Source organism: Equus przewalskii, chromosome 16 (genome assembly GCF_037783145.1).
Source record: "Equus przewalskii isolate Varuska chromosome 16, EquPr2, whole genome shotgun sequence".
In the NCBI taxonomy this organism is placed as follows: domain Eukaryota; kingdom Metazoa; phylum Chordata; class Mammalia; order Perissodactyla; family Equidae; genus Equus; species Equus przewalskii.
In genome coordinates, this window is record NC_091846.1 from 4,467,277 (window position 1) to 4,485,231 (window position 17,955).

General features: G+C 45.5%; 1 protein-coding gene across 20 annotated transcripts in view; it reads right to left on the reverse strand.

The window, feature by feature from the left end:
* Window positions 1–10,213: 10,213 nt before the first annotated feature.
* Window positions 10,214–17,955, reverse strand: part of SPATA13 (spermatogenesis associated 13) — a 346,853-nt gene continuing 339,111 nt past the window's right edge. For 11 of the 20 annotated variants that reach the window (XM_070578614.1, XM_070578608.1, XM_070578610.1 and 8 more), the window contains 2 exons: window positions 16,002–16,076; window positions 10,214–14,205 (listed from right to left, as the gene is read on the reverse strand). In XM_070578614.1, coding sequence (XP_070434715.1) covers window positions 14,027–14,205; window positions 16,002–16,076 — 254 coding nt within the window. In that variant the 3' untranslated portion in view covers window positions 10,214–14,026. The remainder of the gene's footprint in view (window positions 14,206–16,001; window positions 16,077–17,955) is intronic. The other 9 variants (XM_070578615.1, XM_070578609.1, XM_070578619.1 and 6 more) reach the window with 1 other exon arrangement.

Here is a 17,955-nt window from a genome sequence, read left to right on the forward strand (position 1 = left end):
ACCAGGAAGAAGGGGGGATGACCTTATCTCTAGAAACTCTTTATCAATGCCAAAGGCAAGGACTTAAATCTGCATCTTGTTTACTGTACTTGTGTGGTAATCTCCCATAACTGACTCCCCTCACCCCCAACATCCTCCTTTGTCTTTAGCTGAAGATGATATTTAAAATGGTGGTTTCAGCCATTTTGGTGAGGTGCTCAGCTTGCCTGAGCCTCTCCCATGTATACATGTTATAAAGCTTTGTTTAATTTTTTTCCTGTTACTCTGTCATGTGAATTTAATTCATTCTCTGGCCAGAAGAACCCACAGTGGGTAGAGGAAATGTCTTCCTCCCCTACAGTTTGGCAACTTGGACAGGATAAAATTTCACTGGCTGGACACTGCTCCCTCCTGGACTGCTACAGCCAAGAGATCCCGGACCACTGATGCCGGCAAGAGGTAAGAGTTGTTACCATGTCAGTCTCCCAGATCTCTGCCTGCAGGGTCCACTGGAAGCAAGAGTGATGAGTTTTTTTTGCTCTTCTAAATTTAGATTAGCAGGAGAAAATGTCCGTGAGGCTAGCTTCTTGGATTCAGCGACTCTAGGATTTGGTTGAGTACTCATTGATTGTAGATCCTTTTCCTCCCAGTGATAGTGCTTTTCCTTGTCTCTGTCTTTTTTTGTTGTTTGTCATAAGACACTGGCATCTCTATAAGCATATTGTCTGGGTTTTTTGTCTTGTTCTATGTCTTGAGTTTTTGGCTTTGTGACCTTTCTGGTCTCCGCCATTGGAGGATGCATGTACTGTTATGCATCTTGGTGGCCAGTAGAGCAGACTGGGGTTCCAGGACACACTCTCTTTGTACGGCTGTGTTAGCTCTTAGGGGAGTTTGTCATAAGAGGTCCCAATTGCTTTCATAAGGGGACTTTATCATCTGAACCTTTGTTGCTTGCTGTGCAATGAAGGTCTTTACTTTCTTAGACTATTTTTGGAGTGAACTTTCTGGATCTCTTTTGGGGACACCTCTTTGTGTCTTGGTTAAGATTTTGGTTGAGTTGCCATTAAGATCCTACTTGTCAATTTGGCCAGACGATGGATCATTTAAATTCGGAAAACTTCTAAATTGGGCGAAAAAAATTGTGAGAGCTCTCATCATAATTTTTATTGGTACCTATGAAAAGGCCAAATTAAAAAGGAAACACATACAATAAAATAATGACTAGGCTTAAGACCCTGACTCAGGTTACAATTGAATTGATGAAATATAAAGGTCTAAGTGTTGACAAGATTATAAAGGTTGGAATGCTTGAGCTGATTTTCTTTATAAAGAGGTTATATCAACTTTGCCTGAGTATGTTTTAAAATGTCTGGCTGGGAATACTTCCTTACGCAATATTATAAGACTAAGACCTGTTAAGTCCTGCCCATGGGTCCTGTCCCCAAGCTGCAGCTCTTCACTGCCCATGGGCCCTGTCCCCATGCTATTTGAATAAAGGAGCACTATTTCCAGACCTTGAGAGTCCAAGAAATCTTTCTTTTGACTCCTTGGCTCGCTGAGCCCACTTGCTTCACCAGCTTGTGAACTGAAGTTATAGTCTTTCTTGTGCCTTTCTCTTTTCCAAGGATGGATCTAAATTCACTTCTCCATCAGGAACCTTCTTGGACAGCTGTATGAATCCACGTTTGCTGCCCATGGCTAATCTATGGGGTAAATTGTGGCATTCAGCCTGAAGAGAATCAGTACCTTAAGCCTGAGGGTGATGGAGAATGAATTAATTCATTGCTTCCTAATTCTATCTCTAATATATAAATTTTACATGGGCACAGGTCAACCACTTAAGTCATTAGGACGGTGGCCAATCTCCAAGACTCCCGTGGCAGGTTTCTTTTCCTAAGGCTGGATTGGCATCCCTCCCTATGCCTCCTGACCACTCCAAACTGCGGGAAAGTCCCAATCGGGACTCCAGTTCAAGGAAAGTACCAGACTCTAAACTTTGGTTGAGTATGGGAACCCCTTCTTGGGAGAATGCCTCCAGGAAACAATTGGGTAGAATGTCCCCCAGACCAGCAGAAAATTCTTGTCTGTTTTTCTCTATTCTTTTATCTTTGGGACAATTCACCCAGCACTTATGACTGCCAGGCATAATAGGGAAGGTATATAAGGGATGCAATGCAGGGGGACACCCCCATCGCTCCTTGCTACAGGGACCCCACAGGCAGAATGGGTAGGATGCTGCCCTAGGTTCAGGGGAGATTTTCAAGGTAATGGACTCTTTTCTTTCATGTCTCTTAAAAAAAGTTACAGTGGCCATTTTGGGCTCCTTTTGAGCTTTGCAACTGAGAAAGAAATTTTTAAAGCGTCAAAGCCTCCACCCCTGGAAGCCCCCGCTCTGGTTTCCAGGCCTGATCACCCCAGCAACCAAGTGGGGTGCCCTCTCTTGGCGATTGACTCGTTAAGTATTTTAGGTGCCTACTGAGTCAGTTATGAAGATAGGAGACCTTTGATTTATTCTGTGAACTGTCCTGCTGGGGTAGTGTGCCCCAGCAGGGGAACTGGCGTGTGACCCTTATCTTAATAACCCTCAGGAAGAAGCCATGAGGGTGAGGCCTGATCTCTTTTCCTTTCTATCTGTTTGTCACCTCCTTTATTGTCACCAAAGTTCAGGCTGGACCTAACCAGAACCTGGACCTCCTGGGCTTAACTCTCAACCCCGGACACAGTGAGCCCCGGCCCCCAGCCAGCTCCAGGCCTTTTCCTCCTGCTTCCCTGCCTCGCCTTGTGCTGGCTCAGGGACTAAGAGTCCGGGCTAAGTGGGACTTAGCTAGATCTTATAACTATGTTGATGTCTGCAGTCTTGCTCTGCACCCTTTCTCTGGCCGCTGTCAGTTGGACACCAGCTTTACTGCCATGGGGAATGCCTCAAACACCCCCAGAGACTCACCCCGTGGGTGCATTTTAACTAGTTGGAAATGCTTTCAATTGGGTGGTTTATGCCCCCAAAACTCCATCAGAAAAAAACCACAAATGAGTGGTTTCTTTGTGCTGTTGTGATGAAGTTAATTCCTAGGACCCCCCTCCCCCAAAAAAAAGAAAAAAAAGGGGGGGGGGGAAGGCCATAAGTGTGCCATTGCCAAAAAGAAAAAAAATCTAGCATCTTGAGTGTCTTCTCCACAAATATTAGTAAAAAGTCTCAAAATTTGGATTCATAACTAGGGACTTTGTATTATTGTACTTGATTCATGGCAGTGATTTTTAAAACAATAGGTGTGAAGACTCTGTGCATGTGTGTCTATATGTATCTTGGATGTGTGTGATATTTTTACCCCTGGATGGTATGGCCAAAACTAAGAGCTCTGTTTAATTGGATTAAAGTAAGTGCTTACATAAATTCTAAATGCAATAGAAATTAACCCAACGTCTTTTAAGTTAAGATGATATAGATTAATCTTTGGTTAATGAAAGTTTAAGTTTGTTGGTTTGATTGAAAAGGCATGTCCTCAAGAGTTGTCAGCATTTGGATATGATGCAAACACGCAGCCTGGGTTTACTAGCTTGAAAAGAAGGAAAACAACTCATGTTATCCCTGTTACAAATTTGTCAGGATAATAACTTTAAATGATAGATAATTTTGTCTAATAGCTCATGAATTTTTGTAGGCAATCTAAATAAGTACTGGGAACGAGTAAACTAAACACATGTGAAAAAGCTAAAAGTATTGGGTAAACTTTTTAAAATAATTCCATCTTATGACATGTATACTTAAAATAACTTCCAAAATCTTTTTGGCAATGAAACTTTGAAGTTTTGCTAGGTTAATTTAAATGATAAAATTCATTGAGTACCTAGATCATTTCCAAATAAGATATTAGACGTTAATTAATCTACTTTTGGCTTCTTATTGCAAAAGAGGCTAAAAGTGTTTTGGTCTATTAGAAAGTATGCCTTGTGTTTTATTGTGGAGTGGTGTGTTTATAGAAATTATGAAAAGTGTTTAGAATGTTGATATAAAAGACAGTTCATAATTGCTTAGTTTTAGTTTTTACTAGGGTCTGTAAGGGTTAAAAGTTCTAATTAACACATGTAATTAAAACTACTGGAAATTAATAAGAAAAAACAGCTCTGTATTCAAGGAAAGTAAAATATATGTTTTCAGTAAAGAAGGTATAAAGAAAGGAAGTATTTTTGTTTGTTGGGTTAAGAAAGATAAATTTGTCCTAAAGTACTAGAAGGAAAGAAAAAAAAAAAAGAGCATGGGACAAATTCTGAAGGGAAAAGAAAGTTCTAGAAGGTTTGTGAAAAATTCTGAAAGGAATTGTATACATGATCAAGCTGGCTAAGATTAAAATGAATCTAATTAAGTAAATGGGTTTTAATATGAAAAAGTAAACTGGTACAAAAATTAGAACTTGGTTTTCTCTCTCAAAAGGATAATTTTGTTGAACTTTTGGCCTGCTCTAAGTCTTCCTAAAAGACAGAATCTGGTTTGTTAAAATAATTTCTTATGTTTAGAAAGAAAGAGGTCTCTTAAGATTTTGACTGTTTTAACTATTTACCCTTCACTATTTCTGTTGTCATTTTGAGTATATGCCTGAGCATTGTTTCACAGTGAGCGTTGTTTCCTATCTGAACAAGTGTTTAAAACCTTTTGATATTTTTGATAAGCTTCTCCCTCAAAAATACTCAAGCCCTGAATAAAGGTTTTCTTTTGACCTGGATGAAGGAGGAGGATTTCTCTGGGGATTTTCAGAGGGCCCCTGGGACTTCACAGAGAAATTTTCTCTCTCTTCCTATAAGGTGGAAGATTTTAAACTAATTAGGCTTATTTGGTCTGTTAAATTACATGGGAAGCATTGTCAGATAAGTGACGATAATCTTTCTTAGGTGGTATTATGTGGGTAAATGTTATTGATATAAGTGTTTTGAAAATTATATAATATTCCCAAAATTCTGATCTATCCTGGTTATTGGGCATTATTCTGGTTATTATTCTAAGGTGTATGTCACAAAATTCACCAAATTTGTCAATTTCCATTTTTGAGTTGTTTACAGTCAGTTATTGTTTTACTCTGATGCTTTTGCAAATATGTCTTCTCTTCAGAGGGATTCATGGAAAGGACTCTGACACTGACTCTGGAATACAGGTTTCTGATAAACTTTCGGATCATAGAACTGAACTGGGTGAGAAATTACAGAAATCTAATGGAGAAACTGATGACCTCATAAAACTGCTAACGGAAGATAAGATCAAGAACCGATTATACGGAACTGAATGAACTGATGAGGATGATTATAATTTTTATGACTTTTATTTGAAATATTGTTGATTTTTTGATGTTTTGCTTTGTTTTCTCAGATTTAAGGAACTCTTTTTCTCTTTTCTCTTATGCTAACTATGACTTATAGCAATTTAGTGAAATGATACCTTTATGAGCAGAACTGAAACATTTATCTTTTTCTCACTACCTGATCCCTCCAGAATTTGGAAACCTAGTAAGTGAGTGAGTATGATTATTTCATTGCAATATAGTTATTTGCATAAGTTCAATGAGAATCTGTTCTCCTTGTAACAGGACACAATTGGAAACATTGGTTATCTTAAGAAAGCTTTGACTGGAATGTCATATTTGAGAGAAACATACAGACTCAGATATGACAATACTGCCTTTGAGGAATAAGGTTGACTTTCTGGAAATAAAGCCACTTGGAAATATGGGCCTGGTACCTTATTTACAGAGAGAGATTCCAGCAATCTTACCTGGTAAGTAAGGAAGCTTGTTTATTTGGCAGGTGCAAGGAGCCTCAAAATATTTTGGGGAATATCAAGAGAAGAGAGAAATTCACCGAAATCTAAGGTATTGCAGGCAAGGCCTGATGGTACAAATCCTTGGCTTGGCTTTCCTGGCCTCAAGAGGTCTTTAAAGTTCAATCTGAGGTTCCCCATAAAAAATTCCAGCAAAGCAAATTTAAGAGCCTGTATGATCAATTGCTATTCTTGTTGCACTCATGTAAATAATTGGCCCAAGTTTATTGAAACAAAACTTATTTTGCAAACCAATTAGTCTTAATTTGGCTATCCTTGGTAAAAAAAAATGAGGGTGATTTTAGAGAAAAATTATGTTTCAGTGGAAAAAAACCCATAATACACATTTGTGGATATTACATCCTAGTTCTGTTAATTGTCTTTGAGGCTTTTTTTCTACCTGTGAACTGGACTGGACCCTGAATTCTATCTGATTAAAAATCTCCAAACTAACGTTTTCAATTTTTTCCCTCATTTTCATTTGGAATCATTGAGAATTGAACCTGCTCTTTTTCCTGAAGCCTTGCAAACTGAAGCTGAACAACTTGATAGAAGCTTAAGAGAGATTCCTGTCTGTTGCTGTGTAAGCTGTAAGCCACTTAAAAAGCCACCTGAATGCCCGATGACATCATCAGAGACATTTCAAGCTGCAAAAGATGCTTTGACTCTGACATCTAGAAGTCTTCTTGACTGGCTGCCTCCTGGATTCAGGAACTAGTTTATAATTTGCTCCAACCATTAACCTTGTTTTTCTTTTTATTTCCATAGAAATACTTATTAAATACCTGATTGTTTGCTCCCAAAATATAGGCCTAACTTTGGGAGCCTACCTGCATCAATGCCTTCTAAAATGACTTTAACTGGACTGATCTATCACCAGGACTAAGAAATGTGTTCAGTGAGATGAAACAATCTACCACTCAGCTTCTGGAGTATGAAACTTCTTAAAGTTTCAAAGGACTGTGAAACTTATTCAAAGGCGGGACCGTGGGGGCCTGGAATTGGCCACCCCAAGATACGTCTCTTTGGCTTGAGGATTGTTTGGGGCTGGTTACTTTTAATAAACTGCACACAGGAAAGCAACTCTGAAAAGCAGAGTTTACTCACCCCTTGTTAAGAAACATTTACATTGTAAAGGAAATCTCCATCTGTAAAGGTGTCTCCCTCTCTGTACCAGGAAGAAAGGGGGATGACCTTATCTCTAGAAACTCTTTATCAACGCCAAAGGCAAGAACTTAAATCTGCATCTTGTTTACTGTACTTGTGTGGTAATCTCCCATAACTGACTCCCCTCACCCCCAACATCCTCCTTTGTCTTTAGCTGAAGATGATATTTAAGATGGTGGCTTCAGCCATTCTGGAGAGTTGCTCAGCTTGCCTGAGCCTCTCCCATGTCTACATGTTATAAAGCTGTGTTTAATTTTCTCCTGTTACTGTGTCTCATGTGAATTTAATTCATTCTCTGGCCAGAAGGACCCACAGTGGGTAGAGGAAATGTCTTCCTCCTCTACAAGGGCAAGTCCCAGTTAAACACAGGCGACACTCCCCTGGCCACTGCTCTCAGGATGCTTCCATTTCTTTGGTGGTACAGCGGGTAAAACAATACCAACATCGCAGGGCAGTGGCAGGATCTAATTAGGTCATGCAAATTGTCGGTTTTTCGTTCACTACCCCATGCCTGACCTCCCCTCCTGATCCCTAAATCCACCCAGCTACCTTGAGCCCTCTTGTAGCAGGAGCACCAGCAGCCTTGGCCCTGCCAACCATCCCCTCCTCCTGTTTCTGCTGCCCCTCCCCTGCCCCACCTCCCATTAGCTCCCACTTCTCTATCCAAGCTTCTTCCTCCACTCTCTTCCTCTGCCTGTTCATTCTTCAGGGTTGTTCCCAGGTCCGTTCTCTCCTCCACCTGCCTGCTCTCTGGCTCAGCTTCACTCCCATGGTTTTAATGATGCTACAGGTCAGCCCTGACCTCTCTCCTGAGCTTCACACTCACTGGAAGACCAGGCAGTCACGAACTCCTGCCCCACCTCCAAGCTGCTGTTTTTTGCATCTGTCTATGACACTGGCACCCACCTGTCACCCCACGCCAGAACTGGGAAACCACTATCTCCTCTCAACACTGTTGGCGACTGAGCCTGCCTTTGTCGCTGAGCATCCTTCACCTCCAGCCTCCTCTCTGTCTCCTAAATCTCCTCCCTGCTTCCAGTTTCAAGTCCACGCTTTTCTCTGCCATCTTTTCCTTAAACTCTTTGCCTACAAAATGAAATCCCAGTGCATCGTGGTCTACAGGCCCTCTGCCATCCAGCTTCTTGCTCACCATTTGGTGTCACACACCACAAATGTCATCACACCCTGGGGCCCTGCCAGGCTGAGTTAACCCTCCAGGATCGTGCTGGGGCCTTGCCTCCTCTGTGCCCCCTTCCTGCTGACACTCACCAGAGGAAGGGCCTCCATTCCCTGAAGTCCTTTCCTGACTTGTACACACTCCTATGGTTGTGGAGTTCACGCTGAACTTTAATTACACCTTCAGGTGTTTGTCTTCTTTCTTGGACCATACGCTCCTTTGGAGGATTGCCCATTTCAACCTGTCTCTCCAGTGCGTGGGGTAGGTGGCCCATATTAGGTCATCTCCCCCACAACTTCCAGAAGAAACTGCTACTGCCCTCCATTTTCCCTCCTTCCTCTGCGTGGTACTGTTACCAAAACCAAAGTGGGTTCCCTCCTGGCAAATTAAGTCAGACTCTCCACCAGAAGTACTTGTCTCACAAAGTGACAAATAGAAATGGCAAGCAGTAGGATATATTGGAGCATATGAAGAAGCCATTTGCTGTAAACTCAATTCGGCCTTTGTTTTTCCAAAAGGGCCTGATGTGGCCATTGAGCAGGCATTGTATATCTGCTTTAAACATTTACTACGGCAAGAACAAATGGCCTTAAAATAAAGGTGCAACTCCCCCCCTCATTGGCATTGCCCTAAGGATAAGCATCTTTCCTTAGGCTAGGAACTGACTGCTGTGCTCACCTTTGACCACCCAGCTCACCTATGACCACTCAGCTTGAGAGAGACCTACTTGCTGTGTCCATCAATCACTGCCCCGACAGAGCAGTTTCACGACTATTGTAAAAGGGACATTTCAATCATACGTGAAACACCCTGTTTGGGGGTATATAACCACTCTGTACACCTGACTTCTTTGGTGCCCTCTCTTCCTTCAGGAAGAAAGGCCCTGGGCCATGGTCCTCACATTTTAGCTGAGAATAAACTCACCAAAATCTTCATTTATGGATTGGTTATGGATTATTTTTGTTGACAAAAGTAAGGTATATTTGTGGGAAATAGGAGACCACGCAGAGTCATTTCCAAGTCATGGCATCCTCAAACAAAGGGAAGCAGGGACATTTATTTCAGATGGGGAATGAATACTCAAGAGGGAGAGGTGGGTGTCCTCTGGCGCAGGCTCAGTTGGAAAACACGCTGCCATGTACACTGCAGGTTACTGTAATAAGGCCTAAACTCCTCCTGGAGAGACCTTAGCATTGAAAATAAGGCAAAAGATCACGGTGAGGCCTGGTCTGGTTCAGGGTGGTTGGTGACTGCATCTCCTTACCATAACAGGAGGGAAAAAGACAATTTGGAAAAACAGTTAAATGCTTCCAAACCCACCCTTGAGTTCCTTGGGGTAACTAGTTGGTGACAGTACCGTCTGAGTCCGGGGAAGCCACCCTTGGACAGGCAGACTTTTAGGTTTCCAGGGCTTGCACCCTCCCCCAGCCCGCTAAGCTCACCCCCCTTTCAGTTGAGCCCAAGGCCGGGGAGGAGACCAGTTTGGGAAATAGGTGGATGTTGAGTAAACAAACAAAAAGTGGGGACTCGCTGCCTGGCAGCCTCTATAGGAACCCTTTTCTGATTGCAGTCACAGCAAACAGTGGGCTATTGACTCAGCTTCTCGGAGCTATTAATGAGACAAGGAAAGGCTCACCTGCCCCGCCCCCGGGGTGAGCGAGCCTCGGGCCACAGCGATTGGTGGAGGGGCCTGAGCCGGACCTGGGCCAGCAGTGGTGAAAGGGAAGGAGCACAGGGACGTCTGTCCATCCACCTTCCACCACCAGTATTGGGAGCTGCTGCTAGAAAACAGGACTTCTCACTTTGGGTTTGGGCTTTCTCAGTCCTATTCCAACATTCAGTGACTTTTTTCAAGTCATGTGGCCCCAGTTTCCCTCAGAGCCTTCTTTCTCCCATACCCATCCAGCGGCTTGATCCAGCTCATTAAAGGACGAATTTTTTACTGAAAAGAAGCCTATCAATGTCCAGGCAGGAAATGAGCTGTAAACCCCAGAAACCCTCCTAGCACTCACTCTCCACTAAAAAAAAAAAATTACACACACACACACACATCTTATTTTACTACTGAAATACCTTACTAGAACCAGTTTGGCAAATTAATTTTAATATACAGATACAAAACAACAAATATAGATTCACAGCATTTACAAGGAATCATTAAAATAACATTGTAAATAATTTTCTTTTTACAAAAACTTCATTCAACAAAAATACATATCAAGTTACAGCAATCTTGTACAACACACTTCAGCTGTCAACAGCTAATTCGTCAGCTCGGAAGCTGTCACTTCACTAATTCAGATAGCATCATCTTGATGAGTTAAAATTGAAGGAAAAGGTTACCAAAAGCCTTGCAAAGTAGGTAAGGCAAACACAACTGATGCTAATATTTACCCAAAAAGGCAAATTATTAAATTACAGAACCAGTTAAAGTATTTTCTTAATGCAATTTCAATGCCTGTAAAACTAAAGGCAATAATGTTAAGTGTGTTGTAGCCAAGTATATTTTTATGAAATATTTAAGGTTCCGGGTTCTTTTCAAGACCAGATAGTTTCCACGTATTTTTTTCAGTTTTTTGGAACCCACTTTCCTTGCCTCCATCCTGAGAACAGCAGCACTAGCCCAGGGACATTTCAGCAGGGCGAAGCGCCTGCAGGTTAAGCCTATCACAGGGACAACTGGTTTTGAGCAGTTTGGCCTTGATGATCTGTGTCCAGCACCCCTGGCCGGTCAGCCACGGAAAGGACGTTTCTCCATACTGTTGGCACCATCCCGTGAGGGACACATCTGTTTCTCCTCTCCTTGAAACAATAATACTACAGCTACCTCCTCCATGACTCCAGGCAGTGGGGCTGTTCCACTCCGGCGAGGGACCTAAGGCGCCTCCTACTGGGGATTTCAGCACTTCGGGCATGTAGAGAGTTCGAGCTGATGAAATGCTGGATCATGGCTTTTACAAAAGATGTCTATTGTGAAACAGATTTTGAATTAAATGCACTTTTGCTTTGTGTCTAGACAACAGCAATGTAGGATTGAGGGGATTTTCTGCACAGGCACAGAGTTAGTCTTCGTCTGGATTAGGGACAAAAGGCACAACGATATTCAGAAATAGTGTGGGGATGAAAGTGAAATGTTTTCAACTACAAAATCACATCTACGGAAAATAAACTAAGCAGATGGTATCCCAGGAGAGCTCTGGCCAACTGCCGCCACTCGTGTTCTAGTTTGCAAGACCAAGAGAAAGAATGCTGTTTCTCCAGGATTTTACAAATGTTCTATTTTGTGATTGCTTATAATCTACCGCAAGGTTGTTATGCATTTTAGGTATGATCAAAATTGAGAAGGTTGCTTTTGACCTGAGGCCACTTCAACTTCTTTCAACAGAGTTGGCAAATTCTGAAATATGAATGATAGAATAAGCGAAATTCATCAAAATGTTACCCCACCTTTTTTTGTTTGCTCCATCCATATTATGCAGTGTAGAGAGAAAAAAGAGAAAGACAGAGACAGTGAGATTCTCAGCGAAATTCATACATAATCCATATGGGAGGCTCTTTGTTTTTTCTCTTTCCAAGTGGACCATGTGACTTAAATCAAGAAGGAAGTTTGGCAAACCCCAAATTAGAACACTTGAGCCACTGATTCTTTATAGAACTCGGGTAGCTGGTCACACAACCCAAGCTAGACATACAGATTTCAAGAAGTCAAAGGATGTTTCATCCTTTAAATATATTTTAGCAGTTTTCAAAATCACCTGAAAATCCAAGCAGGATCCACCCAGACCAGATATTTGATCAAACGACTCGCACATGGCACATAGCTGACAGGGCCGCCCTGGGGTCCCAGCTGCCTGCTCCTGTGTTAGGAAGCCCACGGAGGGAGAGAGGGAAACCAGAAGATAGGGCTCAGCTGGGAAATGACGCAGCACCGGTCAGAGAACTTAAAGCATTTCTTCACTGCCCATTAGTAAACAGTAAACGGAAGCCCTCCGAGGGGATCTTTACTTGAACTGAATCCTCACTGAAAATGTAACACGAGCAAATAATTCTCTTTACTTCCTTAAAGTAATTCTCTTACATTAAAAAAAAAACAACTGTTCAACACTGCTGTATATACAAACAACTCTATTTAGCACAAAGACCCCTACAGTTATTGCTTAGGGGTCCACAAAAAGGATATTAAGTATAGTCTTTAAAATATATCATATTTTGTTAGTAAAAAGGTCAGTTACATAAATGCAACTAAAATTGAGATGTCTATTCAAAAACGAAACACACGTGCATGCGTGCGCACTCGGTATGAAGGGCCACAGAGCAGCTCCGGGGTCGTCAGCCACAGGGCAACACAACCTTCCAGCAACACGGCCTACGGGCCAGCACAGGGGCCGGGGAGGGTCACGAACAGATGAGATTTCCTGACGTGTTTTCACACAGCACTCTAAGGCCCGCCCAAGACGTGCGGGACTGTGTCGTCTTGATGCATGCCGTCACCTCCTTCAGCAACAGCTCTGGGTGCGGTGGAGGGTGGGGGGAGTGGGGGAACGGCACACTTGGAGACTCAGAGTACACCTGTGTCTATCACAGCCCAGGTTTGTCTATTCTCAAGCAGGGGCCTAGTAGAAAAAGGAACTTTCCGAGAGTAGCATACAAAAGTGTGTCTCAATAGAAAACCAGCAAGGGTGCCATGCGGCAGCCCCAGGCAGTGCACTCAGCAAACCAGAACGGCACCTCTCTTGCAGAGTCTGTCTTGTCTGGACATATTTAAAAGTTATTTTCATCAAAATTTACAATATAGACAAAGACAAAGAGATTACTATTGACAGGTATCAGCCCATGAGGCCCTGGTGAAAAAAGACTGCTGAGTCTAGACACATTTTGTCAAGGTCTCTCTTATACAGAACGAATCTTCCGAGACCTGCTGACGTGCTACCAACAGTACAGTCAGCACGACCGCAGCGGTTCACGCAGCGAAGCCACTTCAGACCCCGAGGAGGCCGAAGTGCTGTGGACCTCATGCTTTCTCGGCGGAATGTCCATGTGACTGTAACTTAATTGGCGAGGACGCCAGAAACAGCCGGCAGAACGGGCACAGCGCTGCTCCTTCAGAATGCCTCCCAGCTGGTGCCCCTGCACACTCACTTCATCATAAAACTAAAGGAAATGGGTCTTTATGCGGCAAACAGATACGTGTGAAGAGCGTTTCTTGGTTAGGACGTGCTTTCTGCGCGTGGAGTTACACCCTGCACACGGGCAGGCGGCTTCCTGACTCGAAAAGGACACGCCCAGCTCGCACGCAGTAGGCTCTCCCACCCCCTCCCTTGAAAGCGCCAGCGTCTTCCCTAGGGTGGGTCACGGGTGGGTGGCTCCGCAGTGCAGACCTCGCCGGCCCCGCCCAGCTCGCCCGCCTTCCCTCCAGCTGTCGGGGAGGAACCTGCACTACAACTCGGCAACTGTGTAGATTCCGAGGACGCCAGGGAGCACCGCGGCCACCTGCACTGTCCCCTCACACTGTGGAGCAGACAGCCGTGGCGCAGGCGCGAGGCAGGATCGTACCAACCCACCCCGATCATTCCTTGCAAAGTCCAAGGCGGACAGCCCGCTCCTCGGGGCCTCCCTCCTGACCTGAGCGCGGCTCGGCTCAGCGTGCAGGCGAGCCTGACGCTACTGCGCATGTCTGCCGCGCCGCCACCGGCCGCAGGGGCCCCGCGCGCCGGACACGTGCGTCACGCCCTCCCCTCCTTCCAAGGAGGTAGCTGGGTCTCCGAAGACTGAAGGCGACTCCAAGTCCTTCTCTTCTTCACTGATCCCCAAAGAAGTGCTCAGCACGGGTCCGTCCGTCCCTTGGATTTAGCGCAGAAGAAACCAGGCGGGCCCCTCCCCCGCGGCGGAGCGCGCCCGCGTCACTTGCGGAAGGGCGTGAGCTTGTTGAAGGTGTGCCAGAACAGCGAGGGCTTCCGCCGGGGCTCGGCCAGCGCGAAGACCTGCTGCTGCGGCACGCTGGCCGGCACGGTGACGTGGCGCTGGTGCACCGGGTGCAGGCTCTGGGGCGGCGGCGCCGCGGGGCACGCGCTGTAGCCTGCTGGGAGGGGGGGAGGGAACAGGCACTGCGGTCACTTGTCAGCCAAAAAGGAAAAAGAAGCGCCAACTCTGAGTTCTTCGCTAATTCTCAATTCATGGGAACCAAATTACCTCTAAGAGCTATCATAACAAACACGTTCAGATACCGCACGCGGAGCGTGACATAGGTTATCTCACTGAATCCTCACAAAAACCCTCCAGGGAACGTCCCATTACAGCGAGGTGACTGGGAAGGAAACTGAAACCCAGAGAGGTTATGTAGATCGCCTATGGTCACACAGCACTAAGCAGCAGAATTAGAAGTGGGCTATTTGGGATGAGAAGCAAAAAAATGCTTTCAGTGAGAGCCTGCAGCTCATACTGCCTCGGCCCAAATTCTGGTTTGCCACTTAGAGGATGTCGTTATTTGGGAATTTGATGTCTCTGCACCTCAGGTCCCTAATCTATAAAATGGGGATAACAGTACCTACCGGCTTGTCATGAGAATTAACTGAGTTAATATAAGTAATATGTATTACTGTAGTTATTACCTAATTGCTTTAATCAAACTACTGCTTTAGAGTAGGCATTTTAAATCTGTGTAGACGTAATTTAACAGGTTATTAAAGTTAGCGACCAGATGACAAGCTAACTGTGAAAGTAGGCAGGACACGAGGGAAGCGTGCGGGTTCTGGAAGGAGCCTGCGCCTGCCTCGGCTCCCCTGATCACCCAGGCCAGGGCGGGAGAAGACCAGGCACTCAGGGGAGTGCCTGGCAGGCCGCCACCAGAAAGGCTCCTCCGGCTCCTGGTTGCTGGGCTAGGGACTCTTGGAAGATGTGGACAGAAACTAATGAATTCTAACAAATTGCTATTTACTAGTCACCTGCCGTTAACAGTGGAGAGGCAAAAAAAAAAAAAAAGAGTATAAAATGGGTTTTTCTGCCCTGAAGATATCTGTAACTTGGAGCAGGGGAGTGCTACGTGGCGTTCTGGTGACAAGTCCTTGGCCCCTCAGTTGGTGGCGCCTCATGGTCCCAGGCTTACCTGGTCCTTGTTTTTCATTTTCAGTTAGGAAAATACTGAATGGGACCAATTTCATAGGGTAAATTCCTCTTAGAGAAGAAAGCCAACCTGCATAAAAGTTCTAAGAGTACTACACATATTTCTGGAATAAAATCATTATTTTACTCCTACTGGGCTGGATCATTTGCATGGTCTGCACTGTGGGAAATCTTTCCTCGCACATGAGGACCCTGGGGTGCGTGAGGCGGGCACAGGCATTTTCTAAAGCTGCCCAGGTAACTCGTGTGCGTGGAGGCAGAGAGAACCTGCTCTAAATAAGCCGGGGCGTCTCCTTTTTACCTCCTGGCCTGACGTCCTGAGCTTTGAGCTCTGCCTTCCTCCCCATACTAGAATGCAGCCCGCCAGCAGTCCGGGGTGGGGGTTTCCCCCTCACGTGCCCCAGAGACGCGGGAGGCCTTGGTTTGCCTCGGCCTGGTGAGCTGGTCAGTCTGATGGTATCACCATCGCTCCCTCAGGAAGGCGAGGCACGGGGGCTGTGGGCAGGATGGGGGCTCTGGAAGCTCTTTGGTGCCAATTCAAAACTCGTTTTATAGACTTCTAGTCGAACGTAAGCAAACACTGAAGCACGCTCAAACCAAAGGCAGTCCATTATTTTGGATCCATCGTTCTGGGTTTCACCCAAACTTGTCTCCTTCATTTAAGTTGGTCAGACACTAACAAGTTTGGGCTTTTCTCCCGGTTGTAATTCCAATACTGATACAGAGGAAGGAGGGGAAGCCTTCTCCAAAACTCACCTTTTGACTTCCCATGCCCTGCCTTCTGAGCATTTAACATGGCGAGCTTCTTCTGATTTTCTGAAATTTCCATGCCTGGATTTAGAAACAAATGTGATATATATTCAAAACAAGAGAAAACATTTCATAATAAAACTTGCAGAGAACCCATATTAACCTGAGGATTTCACCATAACCCGAAGCAAAGAACCTTTATCCTTAGGGAACTATCAGAGGTTGAAAAGACTGGAAAAGGAGAAGTAGCATGGATTATCACCAGGAAGGCCACAGGATTATTCTGCAAACCAGGTCACTTTAAACAGTGAAATGGGGTGCTGTTAATAATGATGCACCGACTACCTGTGTAAACCCAGATAAATGTCCCTATAGGATCACCCTAATTATTACACTAAAGGATGAGGCCATGGGAGGAGAGGACCAATCAAAGGGGTCCCAGGGTCTGTTCACCGACCTGCTACGGAAGTCACTGGTTCTACCCTGACAAAGGTAATGCGCATGGACATTGGACTTGAACTTCCCTACACTGTGAAGTTCTGTAGCAGAGGGACAATGTCTGCGTGGAGTGGGTGAGGGGGTGAAAACAAGGAGCTGGAAATGAGACAGCTGGAGATGAGACAAGCCAGGGTCAGAGGCAGGACGTGAGGACCAAAGGACAGAGATGAGGAAGACAGAGGCTGTGGCTGGGTGCTGCACCAGCAGGAGGGCTTCCCCCTCTAGGCAGGCCTCCATCCTGCTGGAAGGAGATCTGGGCTCTGCCTCTGCTGCTCTGCTGCGCGGGTCACTCATCAGGGCTCACCCTCTACCTCTGCACATGCTGCTCCCATCCTCGGCTTCTCGACGACCCTGACACCTGCCCCTGAAAGGTCTGAGGTCTCCTTCAGGCTCCATCACAGGCCCGGTGGCTTCTGCTGTTCCCAGGCCCACAGTGGCCTTTTATCTTATTCCCGCCCTCCATGCCCAGCCTGGTTTATGGCCCCATCTCCAGGATCCACCCACATGTGATGTATCAGGCACCTAGGCTGACGTAACATGCCAGGCAGGGGCCTGGGTTGGTCCTATTTCATTACTCACTCACACAGCTCATAGACTTAATGGCTCCAGGACTGACACATTCATTCATTCATTCATGTCTTCTGAGCACTCGCTATAGGGAAGCACTATACTGCAAAGAGGCATAAAATCAGGCTCCTCCTTTCTTTCTCTGTCGAGGGGCAGAGTTGAGCTGTGTTTAGAAGGGCCCTTGTAACAGTAGGTTCTATCCGAGAGGAAGCTGAAATGCCCCAACTTACAGATGACTCAGGCCTGCACAAGACGTGTCACGTGGCAGGTGAAGTCGGAGTTTGTAGCTCAGGCGTTCTGCATTTTAATAACTGTCATCTGCAAATATCTGAAGAATTCTCGGCATGACCGAGAGATGAGCCTTATGCTAAAGGGGCCTGAGACTCAAAAGCAGCATCAATATAGGGAAGTTGCTGGGAATCAGCCTTCCCGTCAGTAAAAGGACCCTCCTGCTTAGTGCAAGCGGCCACCTGCGAGGCAGTGAGCCCGTGTAATGAGGGTGAAGGTGTGGCTGATGCCCACCGGCTGAGAGTGTTTCAGGGGGAAGTCCTGCTTCCGACGGTGAGTTAGCCTGACCGACTTGTAAGCCCTTCCTGCCGGAATGCACTATCCCACAGAACCTCTCGTGGGTGAGAGCAAAGTCTGTGGCCCAGGCTAGGGCCGGCAGCCGGGGACACACAACGTGGGAGGAGCAGAGAGCGCCTCCTGGTTTTCTTTCTGGCTTCCTCCCGGCAGGGGTGGGGAGCAGGGAGGGTGGAGGCCTTCTCCTCTATCCCGCACCACATGACTGTGAGGTCTGGGCTCACGTGGGCTCCAGAGATGACTATCCTTCATTCCACCTCATCTTCAAGGCCCACAGGCCCTGTGGCATCCCAACGTCAACAGTTTGTGCTCA